The 17,243-nt window shown below is 40.9% G+C and overlaps 1 protein-coding gene across 4 annotated transcripts in view; it reads left to right on the top strand.

Moving 5' to 3' along the window:
• dyrk2 (dual-specificity tyrosine-(Y)-phosphorylation regulated kinase 2) overlaps window positions 1-17,243 on the top strand; it is a 34,796-nt gene that overhangs the window by 5,311 nt on the left and 12,242 nt on the right. For all 4 annotated transcript variants that reach the window (XM_028570819.1, XM_028570818.1, XM_028570820.1 and 1 more), the window contains one exon: window positions 13,656-13,753. In XM_028570819.1, the coding sequence (XP_028426620.1) occupies window positions 13,656-13,753 (98 nt within the window). The remainder of the gene's footprint in view (window positions 1-13,655; window positions 13,754-17,243) is intronic.

Here is a 17,243-nt window from a genome sequence, read left to right as displayed (position 1 = left end):
AGCTTCGCAAATATTGAGTAAAAGAGATTTTATCGTGGATAATTTCAACTTCATTTTTGACTTTTGTCGTCCAGCTGTGAGCAGCTCCTACACTGCTGTTCTTCTACACTTCAGCTGTAGGAACAGTGTCCAGTCGTTTTCAAGCCCTCAGTAAGCTTCGAATGAACTAGTATGTACCATGTTTTGCATGTCTATAGTTGCAATGTATTGAATCATGCAAATGGGAGTAACAGGGCACACTTTTGGCAGTCTCTTCAAAAGCATTCATGATGTTGCAGTTGGTTTAAGTTTAAATCCCTCCAGTCGCTGCACAAAGTGGGTACAATTGTTGCATTTTCTGTGTCGGAAAATTGTAAATATTGTCCTAAGGGCCATTCTCCGTAAGAGTTTAGAGGGGGGTGTCTTTATTTACTGCTCTAATGTAAGATGCAAACGTTAGCATGCCCTGCTAACTAGCTTACTACCTACAGTTTACCGAACGTGGGGTTACAGCTTAGCGTTACGTTAAAAAAACAAACAAAAAAAGCACATCCACTGTGTAGTGTTTTCCCACTAACGTTTGGCTAACGTTAGCGGTTGCTCTGTTTTCACTCAGCTACACCAGCCCAAAGTTACGCGAGATAGAGTTAGGCCTATGTTAGTCTGTATCCACGACGTTCCACTTCCGGGATTGCTCCGTTGCCGCCGGATGTCCGTCCCCTTCCTCTTTCTTTGCGTTGGCGTTCTAACCTCCGGCTGATTTGTGAGGACTATGGTTAACTGCTCCTCAGATCTCTGCAGGGTAAATCCAGACAGCTAGCTAGACTATCTGTCCAGTCTGAGTTTTCTGTTGCACGACTAAAACTACACATGTTCCACCAAAACAAGTTCCTTCCAGAGGCTATTTTGCAGCGACACCGTTGCTCCGTACGGAGCTTAGCACCACCCAAGACGATTGTGATTGGTTAAAAGAAATGCCAATAAACCAGAGAAGGTTTTCTCCCATCCTGGAATGCTGTGTGGACTAGCCAGACCTTCCTCCACATGGGAGACTAGGCTTATGTTTGCAACATATCATTTAGTCCTCATCCTAAAAGCCTTTTCTCTTGTAACGAGACATTTGAAGACGTCAAGCTGGGCTTTGGGAAATTGTGATGGGTATTTATTTCACCATTTTCTGTAATATTAAAGACTAGTTGCAGCGCAATAAACGTACGTAAGCTAAGCAGCCAAAACAGTGTTAAGTTAGAATGAAATAAGTCTGATCTCAATATTCTTTCAATCTTATAGAAGCTAACTTTAGCTCAGTTAGCTCGGCACTTGATCAAATTTGCCGGTGATTGTTGTTTGTTGTTGTTTCAGCCAGAGATGTCGGCGGTCGCAGACTAAAAAGGGAGAACCTGCTTTTGTCTACGTCTGTGTGAAATTAAGGACACAGTGTTTCAAAAATTACCATGAATCTCGATGGTGGATCTGCCACTGTTTTCACTGTAAACTGCATATGTACTGCAATAGAAAGCATGACAGGTGTAGCAACAGTTACAACCGTAGCGAGCGGGCAATGCTTCTGTAAAAAAGGGCGTCTTGGACTCCGATCTCACGAGCGTTTCATTTGAAGCATACTGAGGCCTTCAGACTTCCAATTACACTAAATCTAGTGTCTGCAAACTCAAAATGCTGTTAGAACCAGTGGATAAATGCAACTGGCTTCCTAAGAAAATGGGATGGAAATAAAAATGTCAACAGGATGATATGATAAAAGAGGCATTTTTGCAATTTCCAGGTCACTTTGTTGGTCAGTTTTTTGTACTCAGCACCTCTGTGAGCGTGTGTGACCCCGCTGGGCGTCACAGCGCGGCATGTGTGCGGTCACATTGCTGCAGATTTTCCCACTGGTCCTGTCGAGCACCATGCCGGGCGTGCTCGCCGGCGCTCTGGCATTTCCAGCTCGGTGTCAAGTTCACATGCAGCACGCGGCTCTTCCACCCTGTTTGCGTGCATCAGTCAGGCTCGCAAGCAAAGGATACTGAATGTGCTCTCCAGTATAGATTCCTGGTACATTATTAGTATGTAACGTGCAGTACACAGTACAGTATCCTTATATACGGCAGAGCTGGAGGCCCCGCGGAGCTGACGACTGGTTGAGAGGCCAGGTGGACAGTTTGAGTTAGTCTCAGCAATACTGGATTTTTGTAGGCTGATGTTATTGGTATTTTATTCTATTATTGGTACAATGCTTTATTAGTCAATGTTTATTAGTCGTACAAAAAATGTGTTAACCCTTGTGTTGTCTTACCGTTGACTATGCAACTTTTAGTTTTTCTGGGTCAAAATTTCAAAATGTTAAACTTTTTCGACACTTTAGTCACTTTTTCAGATGCTTTTGTCGATTTCTTATGCGTTTTTTTTTTTATTTGACGTTTTTGTTTTTTCTCACCCACGTTTTTGAAGCTTTTTCCGACATTTTTGTCACTTTTTTCAACGTCCTTTTATCTTTTTTGTTGTTGAAAGAAACCCAAATTTGTGATATAGAAACTTTTTGAAAATATTTCAAATTAGACCCGATGACAACAGGAAGGTTAAGTAGAGGGATAAAGAAAAGTCTGAGGCAGCTTGTTTACAATTGGTTGTTGTCTTATATTTTGATTGCGATTTCCGCTCCCAACGATCACAAAAACAGTGTCATCGCTAAAAACGGTTATTTTGCCCGTTATGTTTTGCGAGTAAACTCTCATTTTGTCTTGTGTTCTATTGGCGAATTCAAAAAGTTCAGCGATTCAGCTGTTTCGCTGTTTTTTAACTTCAACAAATGCAACATCTTTCCAAAAGTCAATTAGTATTTGTGTTAAGTAATCGTGATTTCAGTGTTGACCAAAAAATATTTGCGATTATGTTTTTTTTTGTCGTCCAACTAAAAGAATAATTGACCAGTCGTTTCATCTCAGGAGGACTTAATTCATATTGTTCACGGTAATGTGCGACTTGTATAAGACAGTTAGAGAGACAATATCTGCAGTAAAGGTTGCAACTAATGATCCTTTTCAATATCAATAAACTACTTTTCTGTTAAAGCGATTCATAGTTTGACCTATAGTGTCTGAACATGTCAGATTCGTAGTTTGGTTAAACCAACAGTCCAAAGATATTCAATTTAAAACAATATAAATCAGTGAAAAGCATTAAATACTGACATCTTAGGAGAAGCTGAGAATATCCTATTTGTTTGATCGATGATTGATTAGTTAACCCTTTATTAGTCTTAAGGCCTTTTTACAGTAGCCGCAGCCACGCGCCAATGTTACATCAAAATGACGTAGATCTCGCTGGCGTGCCAGGATTTAAAGTGCAGCCAGAGGTCGGGCACCACGCTATTTCTTTTCAGCGGCTCTCAACAAAGAGGAAACAGGAGGCATACATGCATGTCTATGGTTTCTTTTGAAAGGTAAAACTTTGAGGCTTCTTCTCCAACAGTTAAGATCACTGTAAGTGCTATTGGCTTTGAGTAATAGAAGTTTGAATATACAATATGTCCGTATTAATTCTTTTTATAGAAAAATATTCTATATTCTATTGCTGGGACATATTAGCCTGAAAAGACAATGGGGCTACAGCAAGAAGTCTTACCTAGTCCCAGTTGAAATTTGATAACAATATCTCATAAAATAAAAATTATACACCTGTTTTTCAATGGGTATATGTCTAGGCGTTTCCTAAAACAGACATTTGGTGACCCTAAAAGGGCCATTTGGTAACGATGGTCACATATCTAGACTAAAAAGACTGCTACTCTCGCACACGTTTCCACTAAATGTTCAGTGAATCAGTGAATCAATGAATGGCCTCGGCATTAGTGCCAGTGCAGAGTTTCCCCGACCATTACCAGGCTTAGGCGCAGCACCCGTTTTGGGCAGCACTTAAGCCGAATGTAAAATCAATGCGAGCATCAAAACTAACTGAATTACCTTTCTCATATCTAACGATTGCAGTCTTCAAGTTTTTTTGAGTGTTATTTATTTATGTGTTATCTGTTGTAGCTTTTCCAACGTTTCAGATACACATGGTAATATTAATAATGCTCCAAAATAATGAAACAAAAAAAGAGAAAACTAAGTTTGCAAGTTTCAACTCGTCCTGTCGCGAATCTTTAGCGTGAACTGGGCTTAAACTAGAGGTGTAGAAAATAATCAAATGCGAGCGGGATGAGCGCAGCGAACAGCGTCTAAAAAATCTAACGGAAATCTTTTAAACCGACCTTTTTCAATCTGAAGATTCAGCAACTGCACGGCCTATTTCTCTCTTCAAATGTTTTCAGAAACACGTTTCGGTGAACTATTTTGTCCGATATGAGATCGTATTCTGAACGAGACGCCATTAATGCCCGGTTGTAAAATCTGTGAGCAGCCAGACCCACGTGACGCGTTCGTCCAATCAGCTGCCGGTTTTCATTTTCGGGGCGACAATACAGATTAGCGCCGCCTGCTGTTATGGAGACGTATTACGTCTCGTCTCTTCGGTGTCTTCTGAGTCACTTTTTGGACCAACACGGGGAGACTGATCAGTCGGACTGGCTTTACTGCCGAGGGTCGGCCGTCCAGTCGGTGTGTCTGGGGCTTAAGTCTCCCACAAACCTTGGGGAAACACTGCTGTGTATTCAAAACACGATCTGAATACAGGGTTTTCTCTGGCTTTGTAGAATCCTTTTTTTTTTTTTTTTTTTTTTTTGCCATCCTCAAGAAAATGTTTTTTAATCCCAAAAAAATGCTATTTCCCCCATACATTTCATTTCTCGATGTGTGTCTTTGTAGCCTGACAAGACAGACCCACATCCAGATGTTGGGTCTGGGAACTCCCCATTGGCAGGGCTCAATCCGAGGGGGCGGGATAAACGGTTGTCTTTCAAGTTCCCTTTGCACGCAATAGGATAGCGCTCCAACCAACCAGAGCATCGCTGGTTGATAGATTAAACTTTAAACTCCGAACACATCTTCCTTTTTTAAGAATGAATTCAGTGCCGTTCTTTGTTCTTTTCTCAAAGAAAAGCTGAACTCCAAGTCTTCCAGAAGACCTCTGTTCACCAGCAGCAAGCCCCGCCCCGCCCACCAACTCTATACACGATGTGATTGGTCCAACTAGAGTTTGGTTTTTCCAGCTCGCAAGTCAACGGAGAGTGCCTAGACTGACCCTGGCTGCAAAATAATGTTGCTGCCACTAGGGTGCGTCTAGATTTCTAGGCTAGCCGGTTTGTGGGGTTGTTTGGGTCTCTGGGGTCATTCAGGGTCTCTTAGTCGTCTAATTGTGTCCCTTTTGTGGTAGTTCTGGGTCTCTTTTTTCACTTTGGACCGTTATTATTAGGGATGTTAACCGATGACCGTTTGACCGGTGGTTGACCGTTTCAACGTTAACCGGTCAAAATTGTTAGTCGGTAAAAAAAAAAAAAAGTGATCTCTAAATTAGGCAATTATAGATATTGGAATAAACGCTACTACAGTTAGCCATCTCATTTCAATATTTTTTTTTCTGTGAAGTGAAATAATCCCTCACGCAAAATTTTTCATAAGTCATAAAAAAAAAATAGTTTGGTTCCGGTTTGTTGTCTGTTGAGGTCATGGGTCGATAGGGAATTTATTTTATTTTTTATTTTTATTTTTTTCCCAGTGGCAGGGATAAGTAGGATTTTTTTTTTTTTGCCTTTACAGTAGCGATGCCATCCCTAGTTATTATTACCATTATCTATCAAAAAATAACACTCAAAAAGCTTAAAGACAAAACTTCAACTACAATCATGAGATCAGAGAAAAGTCTTTTAGTTGCACTCATTCAGCTTTGGAGCTGCACCCTGACTGCTGTGTTGTGATGTATTGATTGTTTGTCCCAGGCTCGCTCATTAGCAGGATTACAGCCAAGACGCATCAGAGAGGCTGCATTGTTTCACTGCGGCGCGTTTGTGCGTATAACACAGCGATGTTGCATTGTGTGTTTGCAGCCGTTTGGCAGCGTGCTGGCAGCGTGCAGCGGAGTTGTCCTCGTTAGCAGGATTACAGCGAGCGTTCGGATTAAAAGCAGAGAGCAGCGGCGGAGACCATCTGTCTGCGTCGACCTGCGGCGGCACGTGGAGCTGCCGGGCGGCGGCCTGCGAGGGTTTCCGTTCGTTCACTCGCTGCGGCTTTGAGATGTGTTGATCCCGCCCGTGACCCGCCAGTTGGGAGACTTCTTCTGCGATCGGTGATCTTAGCGCTAAATCCTGCCACAGCTTACACGATTAATTGGTTAATCCGATAGTCAATTGAATCCTCAATATTATCGCAGCTGGCTCTATTGAGTCTATTTAAATCACTTTTAAAAACTCATCTCTTTGAATTCGTGGATACTATGTTTTTAATAGGCTTTTACTTTTTCTTCTTGGCTAATTAGTATGCTTTTTATGCTGTTACCCGTATGAGTATCTGTACAGCACTTTGGGGCAGGAGTGACTGCTTGTAAATGTGCTTTATTAATAAACTTGACTTGAATCACTTTTTCAAGCAGAAACTCCAAACGCTGGCTCTCAAATGTGAAGGTTTTCAGCATTTTTTTGTCCCTTTTAAATAATCGTAAATTAATCGTCAACTATGTTGACAATTGATGAATCGTTTGTATTCATTTTTTAACCCTTGTGTTGTCTTTTTTTTTTTTTTCTCAACATTTTTGACGCCTTATTTTCACAGTTTGTTTTTGCTTTTTCCAACGTTTTAAATTGTTACATTTTTCTTCTACACATTTTCAGCCCTTATTTCTACATCCCATATTTTATGATATAAAACAAAAATTGAAAAAGGGTCAATTTGACCTTTTAGTGTTAAGGAAAGGGAAAAAAAATCTCTTTCTCGCTTCTCAAACGTGATCATTTTCTGGTTTCCGTTGTGTTTTATGATAGTAAACGTGAATGTCTTTGCGTTTTGCACTGTTGGACGGACAAAAACGAGCAATTTGAAGATGTTGTTCTTGGGCTCTGGGGACATAATGCCACAGGCGTGTAGGAAAGCCATATTTTCAAAATGTTTTGGCATCTCGGCACGCTGAACTGCCCGTCAAACACACCGCGCTCGGCATGGGTTGCAGCTGCTGCGGTAGTGGACCAATCACACGTCGCGTTAAACCCCAGAACGCTTGCAGCGATTGGCTGCGAGCAAAAACAAACAAACAAAGAGTCTTTTTTTAGAATGCCGGTTTAACTGGAAAGTTTTGGCTGATACCTTTTTTTTTTAAAAGGTATCAAGTACAGATACTCAGCCTAATGAGGACTGTTGAAATACTCCAAAGTATTATGAGATATATGTTAAATATGTACCTGAAGTTGAGCCGATTTGTGCTCGAAATGTTGTGCATTTAAAATTTTAGTTTTCAGAAGTGTTCTTTGGAGTAGAGCTGAAACGATTAGGAAAATAATCACCCAATATTAAGGAGAAATAGTGAAAAAATGTTTCCCTAATGTGAGGATTTTCTGCTTCTCTTTGTCATGTATAATACTAACTAAATAACGTTCCGTTTTTGACTTTTTGGTCAGACAAAACAGGACATTTAAAGACGCCACTTTGTCTCTGCAAAGTTGTGATTTCTTTTATTTTTTATTTTTTTACTTTTTTGTTAAATTAAATCATATGATCATAATCATCATCAGCTTAACAGATAATGAAAATAGGTGTTAGTTGTAGCAGATATCACATATATTCGACATATATTAAGAGATCACAAAACAGATAATGTGGAGACACGGGATAAGAACTGGGAACTATGTATTTTCTTTTTATTTTACTTTATAGCATTTTGGGAACTTGAGCATATTTAAAGGAACACGCCGACTTACTGGGACTTTAGCTTATTCACCATAACCCCCAGAGTAAGACAAGTCGATACATACCCTTCTCATCTCCGTGCGTGCTGTAACGCTGTCTGATGGCTCCAGCATTAGCTTAGCCTAGCACAGATCCTGCAGGTAACTGGTTCCAACTAGCCTACTGCTCCGAATTGTGACAAAATAACGCCAACATGTTGCTATTTACATGTTGTGATTTGTAGAGTCACAGCGTGTACAAAAAACAAGGTAACATGAGACACAGCCGTCTTCTAACCGTAAACAAACCAGGAACTATATTCTCAGGTGGAAGAATATAGTACTTGGGCGGAGTGATATGCTCGCAGCAAGCCTGTCTGAGAATATAGTTCCCGGTTTGTTTACTGTTAGAAGATGGCTGTGTCTCATGTTACGTAGTTTTTTGTAAAATCTGTGACTCGGAACATGTTGGTGTTATTTTGTCACTTATTGGGAGCAGTAGGATTACTGGAACCATTCACCTGCAGGTTCTGTGCTGGCCTGATGCTACTGGAGCCGTCAGACAGCCTTACAGCACGCACGGAGATGAAAGGTGTGTAATTGTGTGTGTGTGTCTTCCTGATTACTTCAGAGAGAGAGAAGAAGTCCTGTTTGTTACAGTTTGGATGTGATTGAAGCCTCTGGCTGAAGTAGAAGCCCGTAAGAGAGGTGGAAGGGAAAAGTCAAAGTACAAGACTTATTATCACTGACTATTTAGATAGTGGTCCGCTCGCCCTCCATTACTTCTGACCTTTAACCCCGCTGTGTTGTTGCGCTTGTCACGTTTCGAGAGAGAGAGAGGATTATCAGGCTATATTAAAACCTTCATCCTCCTTAGACTGAGTCGACATGCAGGACCGGCAGGCTCTAGCCTAGATTGGAACACTTTTGCCTGGGTCAGTCCGGTCCAAGGGTGTTTAAAGTCCATTCAGTTCATTCAGTCTAATGACCAGTAGGGCGGCACAATATATCGTTATTGTTGTTTTTAACGCCTAATCAACTTGCACAATAAACCTATCGCGAAAGACAATCAAAATATCAGTGGAAAACTGCCCTTTAAAATGTATCTCTCATTCTTTTTTAGTGCTGCCTTTTATGTTCTTTGTTTGTTCCATTTTTTTCAATAAAACAATGTTGGAAGTGATTTCATTTCGTTAAATTCAACAAACAGTTTGTTGTATTTTGGCAGAATATTGAAAGCAGCAGAACTGAGTACACCTTAATATCTGTTTATTTATCGCAAGTAATATCGTCATCGCGATATATTCAACAACGTTATTGTACATTTTCCTCATAACGTGCAGCCATAGTGGCCAGTTAATAGCGTACGCCTGTAAAACTAACGCAGTCCAGTACAACAGCTAGGCCATACATTTCTAGCCTTTAGAAAGATATTAATGGAGACTGTTTTATTGTGCAACTTTTTTGTAAGGGTTAGAAACTAAGGGTGCCTGGGTAGCTCACCTGGTATGGCGGGCGCCTATATATGGAGGTTTACTCCTCCTCCTTTGCTGCATGTCATTTCCCCATCTCTCTCCCCTTTCAAATCTAAGCTGTCCTATAAAAAAAAGAAGGCCTAAAATGCCCCAAAAATAATCTTAGTTAGAAACTAACTAACTAACCAATGGAGGCAGCGATAGAGCAGCAACTCCCGTGTTCTGCCAGGTAAAATGACATGATGAAAAATGATATGAAAAAATATGCAATGTGCAGTAATGTTGTTGAATATCGCGATAACGATATCACTTGGTTGGCCGATATCGATACAAATATTTGGTGATTTAAAAATCCGATATTTTGGCCAATATATATTTTAAAAAGAAAAAATCCAGGAACGCGTAACAAAACATTAACAGATTTCCCTAACATTAGTTATTTGTAGTTATTTACGAGTATGTATATATATATATATATATATATATATATATATATATATATGAACATTGAAAAAAGTTACAGAAATGTCAGAAAGTCTCAAAAACCACAAAAATGTCCTTTAAAAAAGTACAGACAAAAACCTCGGAAAAAGTATAATGAAATAATAATAAATAATGTCGAAAAAAGTGTCAAAACCATCGGGACCAAAACTTAAAATTTTGACCCAGAAAAACTAAAAGTTGCATGGTTGATGGGAAAACAACACAAGGGTTAACTAGATTCTAGCCGCTGGATATATCGTGTTGTGGAAAAGTGTCAGCTGAAGCCTTAGAGCAGGGGTGTCAAACTCAACTTCCCAGAGGGCCACACTGGAAAATTAGAATCACACCAAGGGCCAGGTCATGTTTAGTTTATTGATAGGCTTTGTGTCATATTGTCTTCTCACTCACAGTTTGGTCGACATAAAGTCCTAAAGAAGTCAGGAGAAAGTTCCTCAGCCATCATAGAAAAGAAGCGCCCAAAAACGTCAAAAAAATGACAAAAAATTGGAAAATGTGACAAAAAAGTAATAAAAAAAAATCACAAATATTGGCAAAAGTGGCAAAAACGTTGGAAAAAGTGACAAAAACTTCGGAAAAGGTGACAAAAAAGTAAAAAAAATTACAAATATTTCGGCAAAAGTGACCAAAACGTCGGAAAAAGTGACCAAAAAGTAGGTGGGCCAAAATGTTTTTTGAACCTAAATTGATATGCGGGCCAGATCAGAATCTGTGTGGGGCCAGATTTGGCCCACGGGCCTTGAGTTTGACACATGTGCCTTTAGAGGTTGTCCTCCTAGTTCATGATTAGCTGTGATTGATTGGTGAGTTTAGGGATTTAAGAGGTGGTGCTTAGGATCAGTCAGCGTGCTGCTGGCACAACGCTTCTAAACGGAGGGCAGTAAAGGCACAATCTGTCGCTCTCTGTTCTAAACATATCTAATCTGTCCCCGATTGGTTTCTCGCTGTGAAAACACGGCAGTCTGTCGGAGGGATTCGGACCACTTTCGAGTATTTCGGGAGCTCGACAAGTATGTCCCCGACATGTGTGTTACGCAACGAGCTCTTTCAGCGCTGGTCATGTTATGTGATATTTGGTATGTTGAAGGGAGGCATCCACACATCTTGTGCTTTGAAAGGTTGATACTTTGTCATGTAGTCAGAGCTCAAACATGGCAACCCCACCTCCCCCCCACACTGTGAGGACTTAAGCAAACAGCTCCAGAGTTAACTGCTGCCAAACACACAGTGTCTCCTTTTTCTTTTACATTCAGTCAGACACACTTAGAGATGTTGGAAGGTAGATTTTTGTAGTTCTAATGGCGCTAAGCTAGCAGTTTCCCCCTGCTTCCAGCCTTTGTGTCACTAGATTTGAGCAGCTAATAAGTGAGGGGTTGTGCAGACTGATCTCATGAAGTGCCGTGGCGTATGTATGACACGCAAATTCGTACGCTGTTTTGGCGTTTTATCAAGACACGTAATCGCTTTTTAGCGTGTTTATCAACGCCGTTCGGCCGCCATTGACCTACATTACCTGTGTTTTTGGTCATTTCTTTGTGTTACTTAAGCACAACCCAATGTTCTTTTCCTAAACTCAACCTTGTTTTGTTGTTCTCGTGATAGTACGGCACGTTCTCGCGGTAGTACGGCACGTTCTCGCGGTAGTACGGCACGTTCTCGCGGTAGTACGGCACGTTCTCGCGGTAGTACGGCACGTTCTCGCGGTAGTACGGCACGTTCTCGCGGTAGTATGGCACATTCTCGCGATAGTACGGCACGTCCTCGCGGTGGTACGGCACGTCCTGGCAATAGTACGGCACGTTCTCGCGATAACGTGGCGTGTATGTTTACATCTGCTGTATACAGCGTAGACATACACGTGGAAAGCTCAAAATGCGTGCAGATAACACGCCATTTGGCTTTATGTTTATGCAAATGGTGCGTTCTTTTTGTCCACCAAAGTCGATTTACGAGTCGTTTTACGGAGTTACGAACCGGAAGTTGCAAAAAGAACGACTTGTCAAGTCGTCTGAACTCAGAGGACCCCGAGTTCACTTTCAAAGATGGCTACGTCGTGCATCACACGTAGTAAACATTGTGGTTTTCTACAATTTTAAGCACTTTTGTCTTTGTTGTAACCAAATGAAGAAGTCGTACACATAGTGCTGTATACTGCTACCTATAGACATGTCTCTACAGTCTTATTAGGAGTTAAACATAGTGCTGTATACTGCTACCTATAGACATGTCTCTACAGTCTTATTAGGAGTTAAATAACGCCTGATTAGTTATTTTGGAGCTTGTGCAGCTGAAATTGTCTAGAGACGCTCGGTTGCTATATGACAACAATGACTTTAAGCCGAGTCTGGAGCAGAAAGCAGAGCAGTAGACTAACGTTAACGTTAATCAAAACGTAATTTTCATGTATCAAACTGTGAAATATATTTGTGTAATATGTCAATAACTGGGTGAATAGAATCCTAAATGTTACTAAAAATGTTACAAAAATCCATCTTTTCTCCGACTTGTAATATCGTGTGACAAAAAGAACGCAGCAACCCCGCGGTTATTCGATTTTCGACACGGATGTGACGTTACACTCGAGCTACTAGTCGCAATTACAAGACAAAAAGAAGCACCATAAGTCATGATGCCACGTTGCGTTGTGTTGTCTAGATGCTGAAAAATACACCAAAGTAGTTCTGAAATAATTATAATTTGACAAAGGATTAATAATATAGGGCTGTCCTCGACTAAAGAAATACTTAGACTAAAGCGTGACTTCTGTGAAATCGATACAGCATAGTATCGCGATGTCTCCCGTGGCAATACTGTATCGATACACAGACCCCAAGTATTGATCTATTATTATGTATGTGTCGGTCAGTTTGTCTGCTTGACAATCTGATTTTGCAGCAAACAAATATGTCATCACTTCCGCTCAAACCGCGATGAACACGCCCACCTCCTACAATAGAAGTGCACAATTTAATAATCAACAAACAACATAAATGAGACCATAAACAACATACAATATGTGGCTCCTACCATTACTCGAGAGTCACTACTCGCTTTGAAGCTAATCACTGTCACTCTCTCACTCTCTCTACCACACACACACACACACACACACACACACACACACACACACACACACACACACACACACACACACACAGGCCCTAGCAATCTCTTAAAGAGATCGACGCAAACACCAACGCACAAGTATAAACATCAGGCCACTTACCTAGGCTACTGCTAAAGCTCTGCGTGGAGCCTCCACACAACCATAAATCAAGCTTAACACTAGAGGTGTTGAAATTAATCAAATAATCGATGCATCGAATCGTGGACAATGCTGCATCGATAATCGGCCGGCTTATAATCGATTATTTCTGTTTACAATTTAATGTAGGCCTAACAACCTTTCTGTCTACATATTCTGGTGTGTTTTGCACATTCAGGAAGTGCCATGTGCTCAGTGCTGTATAGTTTTATTTAGTATTTAGTATTAGAGCACTGCAGAATGTTTGTTTTTTGAAACTTGAAAAGCTCTGAATTAAATATCCTACATGGCTTTGATAGAAAAATGTATTTGACCCATCGAGATATCGAATTGAATCGCTGACACGATAATCGTAACACTCTGACGGATTTTGTTAAAAAAAAATAGGTTGCGCTTCAACAATGAAGATGCTTAGTGGAGTGCTTGATTCAAAATCCAATAGGCATGTTCCAAAAAAAAGTGAGCGTCTCTTTGGGCTTGCGTAACTTGCGATGGTGTCTTAATAAGCGCTGGCGTTCATCTCTGAACAAGACACACGGACGTGAAGCTGATATCCATCTTGTCATCTGAATACAAAACAATCCGAGAGATGAAACTTAACCTCTGTCTCTTTCTTTATGTTCAGGCAAAGTGGGCGAGCCGGTCTACTCTCCAGGTCACAGTGGCTCTCAGACAACGTCGCCTGTCGCGCTGCCGCGACTCCGCAACCACAACGCCCTGACGGTACCAACGCACACTTTTTTTTACTCTATTGTCAATTTACTGTACTCATGTTGTTTGGTTCATGACCCCTGGTTCATCATATTTAACAGGTGTCGATAGTGATAGTGTGTTTGGCTGTAAATAATAGTTGGTATTGAACCTCAATACCTTTTTTATTTTTTTACTGAGTGCAGACTAGAGCTGCAACTAACGGTTGTTCTTATTGTCAGTGGATCTGTGGATTGTTTTCTGGATGAACGGATCAGTTGTTCGGTCTCTAAAATGTCAGAAAATGGTGAAAGATGCGGATCAGTGTTTCCCCAAAGCCCATGATGACGTCCTCAACTGTCTGTCACAGAGGAGTGAAGAAACTAGAAAATATTCACATTTAAAAAGCTTATATCCATTATTAGGGATATCCCAATCGGATCTGGAAATATCCGATCGTAAGCATTTTTTAACTGATCGGGGATCTGCAGTCACCCCGATCACCTTACTCTACTACTACATTTTATACCATTATAAGTAGAAGTTGATTTTATTTGAGAGAGTTTTACAGAAATGCTGAATACATCTTTAACTTTGTTTACTTTATTTTCGTAAACAGAAAACCGGTGTGCAGCTCTAGATCTAAGCAAAAACTAAGTTTTGGAAGTATTGGACTGGGACTCGGTATCAATAGATATGCAATATTTAAAAAATTGGATCGCGGGGGCCAAAAAAGCTGATCGATACATCCCTATCGATTATCAAAATAGTTGCCAACTAATTGATTAAATTTGGCAGCTCTAGTGCAGACTAAATATTGTAAATGACAAACTGATTCTTTGTAGTAGCAGTTGGGGGTTTGGTGCCTTGCTCGTGGGCTACCAGTCTCGACTCTGTACTTGGTCCGCACAGGGACTTGAACCGTCAACCATCCGGTTCCCAAGCCAAGTCCCTGCGGACTGAGCTACTGCTGCCCCAAAGTAGTAGTAGTGTGGATGTAGCCTGAGCAGCAGTTCCCTGGAACAGTCAGCTGTAGCCACGCGGCTAAGAATAGCCCTCTGCTCCGGGATGCTTTAAACAGCTGATTGGTTTATAGGCTGGTGTGAAGGACGGACACACACACACACACACACACACACACACACACACACACACACACACACACACACACACACACACACACACACTCTCTCTCATTAGGGCTGGGTGATATGGAGAAAATCAACTATCACGTTATTTTTGACCAAATACCTCGATATCGATACCGCAACGATATTGTAGTGTTGACTCTTGGTGCTTTCACAAAATATTTACACAATTTTGATAAATAATCATCATTAATGTGGATATAATGACTAAGTGGGGAAAAGGCAAATAATAGAACAGCTACAACAGTCTGGTAAGTTCAGAAAATGACATCACTTTACTGTAATGCAGCCTTTAAAACCAGGAAAAGGGCCCATGGCTCTATTGTCACCAACACACTGACCAACTTTAAACCGGTGGAGGAGCAAATACACTACACCAATAAGTGGCTTTTGACACAATGCACACTTACTGTCTGGTAACAAACCCTTTGCTTGTAAGCAGTGGAGTGACAGGGGCATGTATACTTTAGACCAGCTATTCAGTGAGAAAGGTATGTTGAGATCTGAAGACCTGAGAGCTAGTTTTGAGATCCCCAGGACATTCTTCTACTTTTATCTGTGCTTAAGATCAGCCCTGAAATGTTATGGAGTGCCATGGGGAAACAGTCTTGAGGCGCACCCAGTCTTTAAATGGTTTGTTGATTTTCTTGTGAGAGGATTAGCGCCCAAGATCTAGGCTAAACTGATGCAAATATCCATAGAACTCCCAATAGTAAAGAAATGGGAACGAGAGCTGTGCCCTGAGGGGAGACAGTTTGGGACATTTAACACTGCTCCAAGAACCCAAATCAGCAGTATATCCACTTCAACATATGTCAGAGGACATATTGGACTCCTCAGAAGAGATGCGTCTCTAAAGTCATTCCTACTCCCTTTTGCACGTTCTGTCAACCTGAACAAACTGGAACTTTCCTGCACATGATCTGGGAGTGTGAACAGGTGCATGAGTTCTGGTATAAAACAACATCCATATTATCTGATGTGATAAGATGTCTAATTCCTACTGACACAACTGTTTTGTTGCTTAATGGTGACTCTAAATTACACCTGCTTGGGAGACAGAGGAAAATTTGGCTAGCCGGCTCCACTGCAACCAAGAAAATGATAGCTCAGCACTGGATCCCCTCCCACTCGCTTTGTATAAAACAGTGGTTGGTGTATTTTCTAGACATGGTTATGCTTGAGCTCTCTACAGCAAGGATTAACAAAGCCAAATCATCTACTATCAGCCTATGGGAAAGCACAGCAGCACAGGTATCAGACCTAATGACCTCAGCATCACAAGAACTAGAGGAGAGCGACTAGGCAAGGTGTGATCTCTGTTTGTTTGTTTCTTTTGTAAAAAGGATAAAAAAAATGGATCTAAAAATAACAGGAAAGGACAACACTGCCATATTACGATATCCAAAATCTAAGACGATATCTAGTCTTATATCACGATATCGATATAATATCGATATATTGCCCAGCTCAAACACACACACAAACACACACAGACAGACACTGCTCCCTTGAGGGATGGGTTAAATGCAGAGAATGGATTTCGCTATGTGTATGTGACAATAAAGTACCTTTACACACACACACACACACACACACACACACACACACACACACACACACACACACACACACACACAGACACCTACCTACCTAATGGTATGAAGGAACTCTATTACCTTCATAGTGACTATTAGCATTAGCTGCGTTTCCCGTAAGATATTATAGTGCAGGCTTTTATTTATTTATTAACTTCCAGACCGATCAGAGGTGCCTCATCACTTAGCAATGGAAACATACTTGATGAGCGAGGTGGCTATTTAACCCTGAGATATCAGTCGTTTTAACAGCAGTAGTTGTGGTTGCATTAGTACTATTAGGCTTATCCTAGTGGTAGCATTTTCAAAATAAACAGCCCAGGAAGTATGTTAATTTATGATCATTTACTGTGCCGCTAAAGCCCAGTTCAGACCAGACATTCACAAGAGACGAGTTGAAACTGTTAACGCGCCGGTCTGCAGCGTTCTGACACCTGCCAGTTTACACCAATGAAACGAGGCGGTGTATCATCTCCGTAGCAACAACTCTTTGTACTTCCGTTCTAGAAACCTTTACACACCGGGGACGTTTTCTTTCTTTGTGCGATTAATTTGCACGTCATTGTATTTTTTTGAACCGTTTTTTCGGTCACGAGTACTTTCACACAGAATGTGAATATTAAGCAACGATGAAGCTGTGAAGTACCGTATTTTCCGGACTATAAGTCGCTCCGGAGTATAAGTCGCATCAGTACAAAAATGCGTCATGAAGAGGAAAAAAACATATATAAATCACATTTTTTTAGAAATTTATTTCACTTTTTTTTATTCCAATTT

The sequence above is a fragment of the Perca flavescens genome, chromosome 23 (assembly GCF_004354835.1).
Source record: "Perca flavescens isolate YP-PL-M2 chromosome 23, PFLA_1.0, whole genome shotgun sequence".
In the NCBI taxonomy this organism is placed as follows: Eukaryota; Metazoa; Chordata; class Actinopteri; order Perciformes; family Percidae; genus Perca; species Perca flavescens.
The sequence above is the reverse complement of the archived record's forward strand: the minus strand, read 5'-3'. Positions and strand labels throughout refer to the sequence as shown.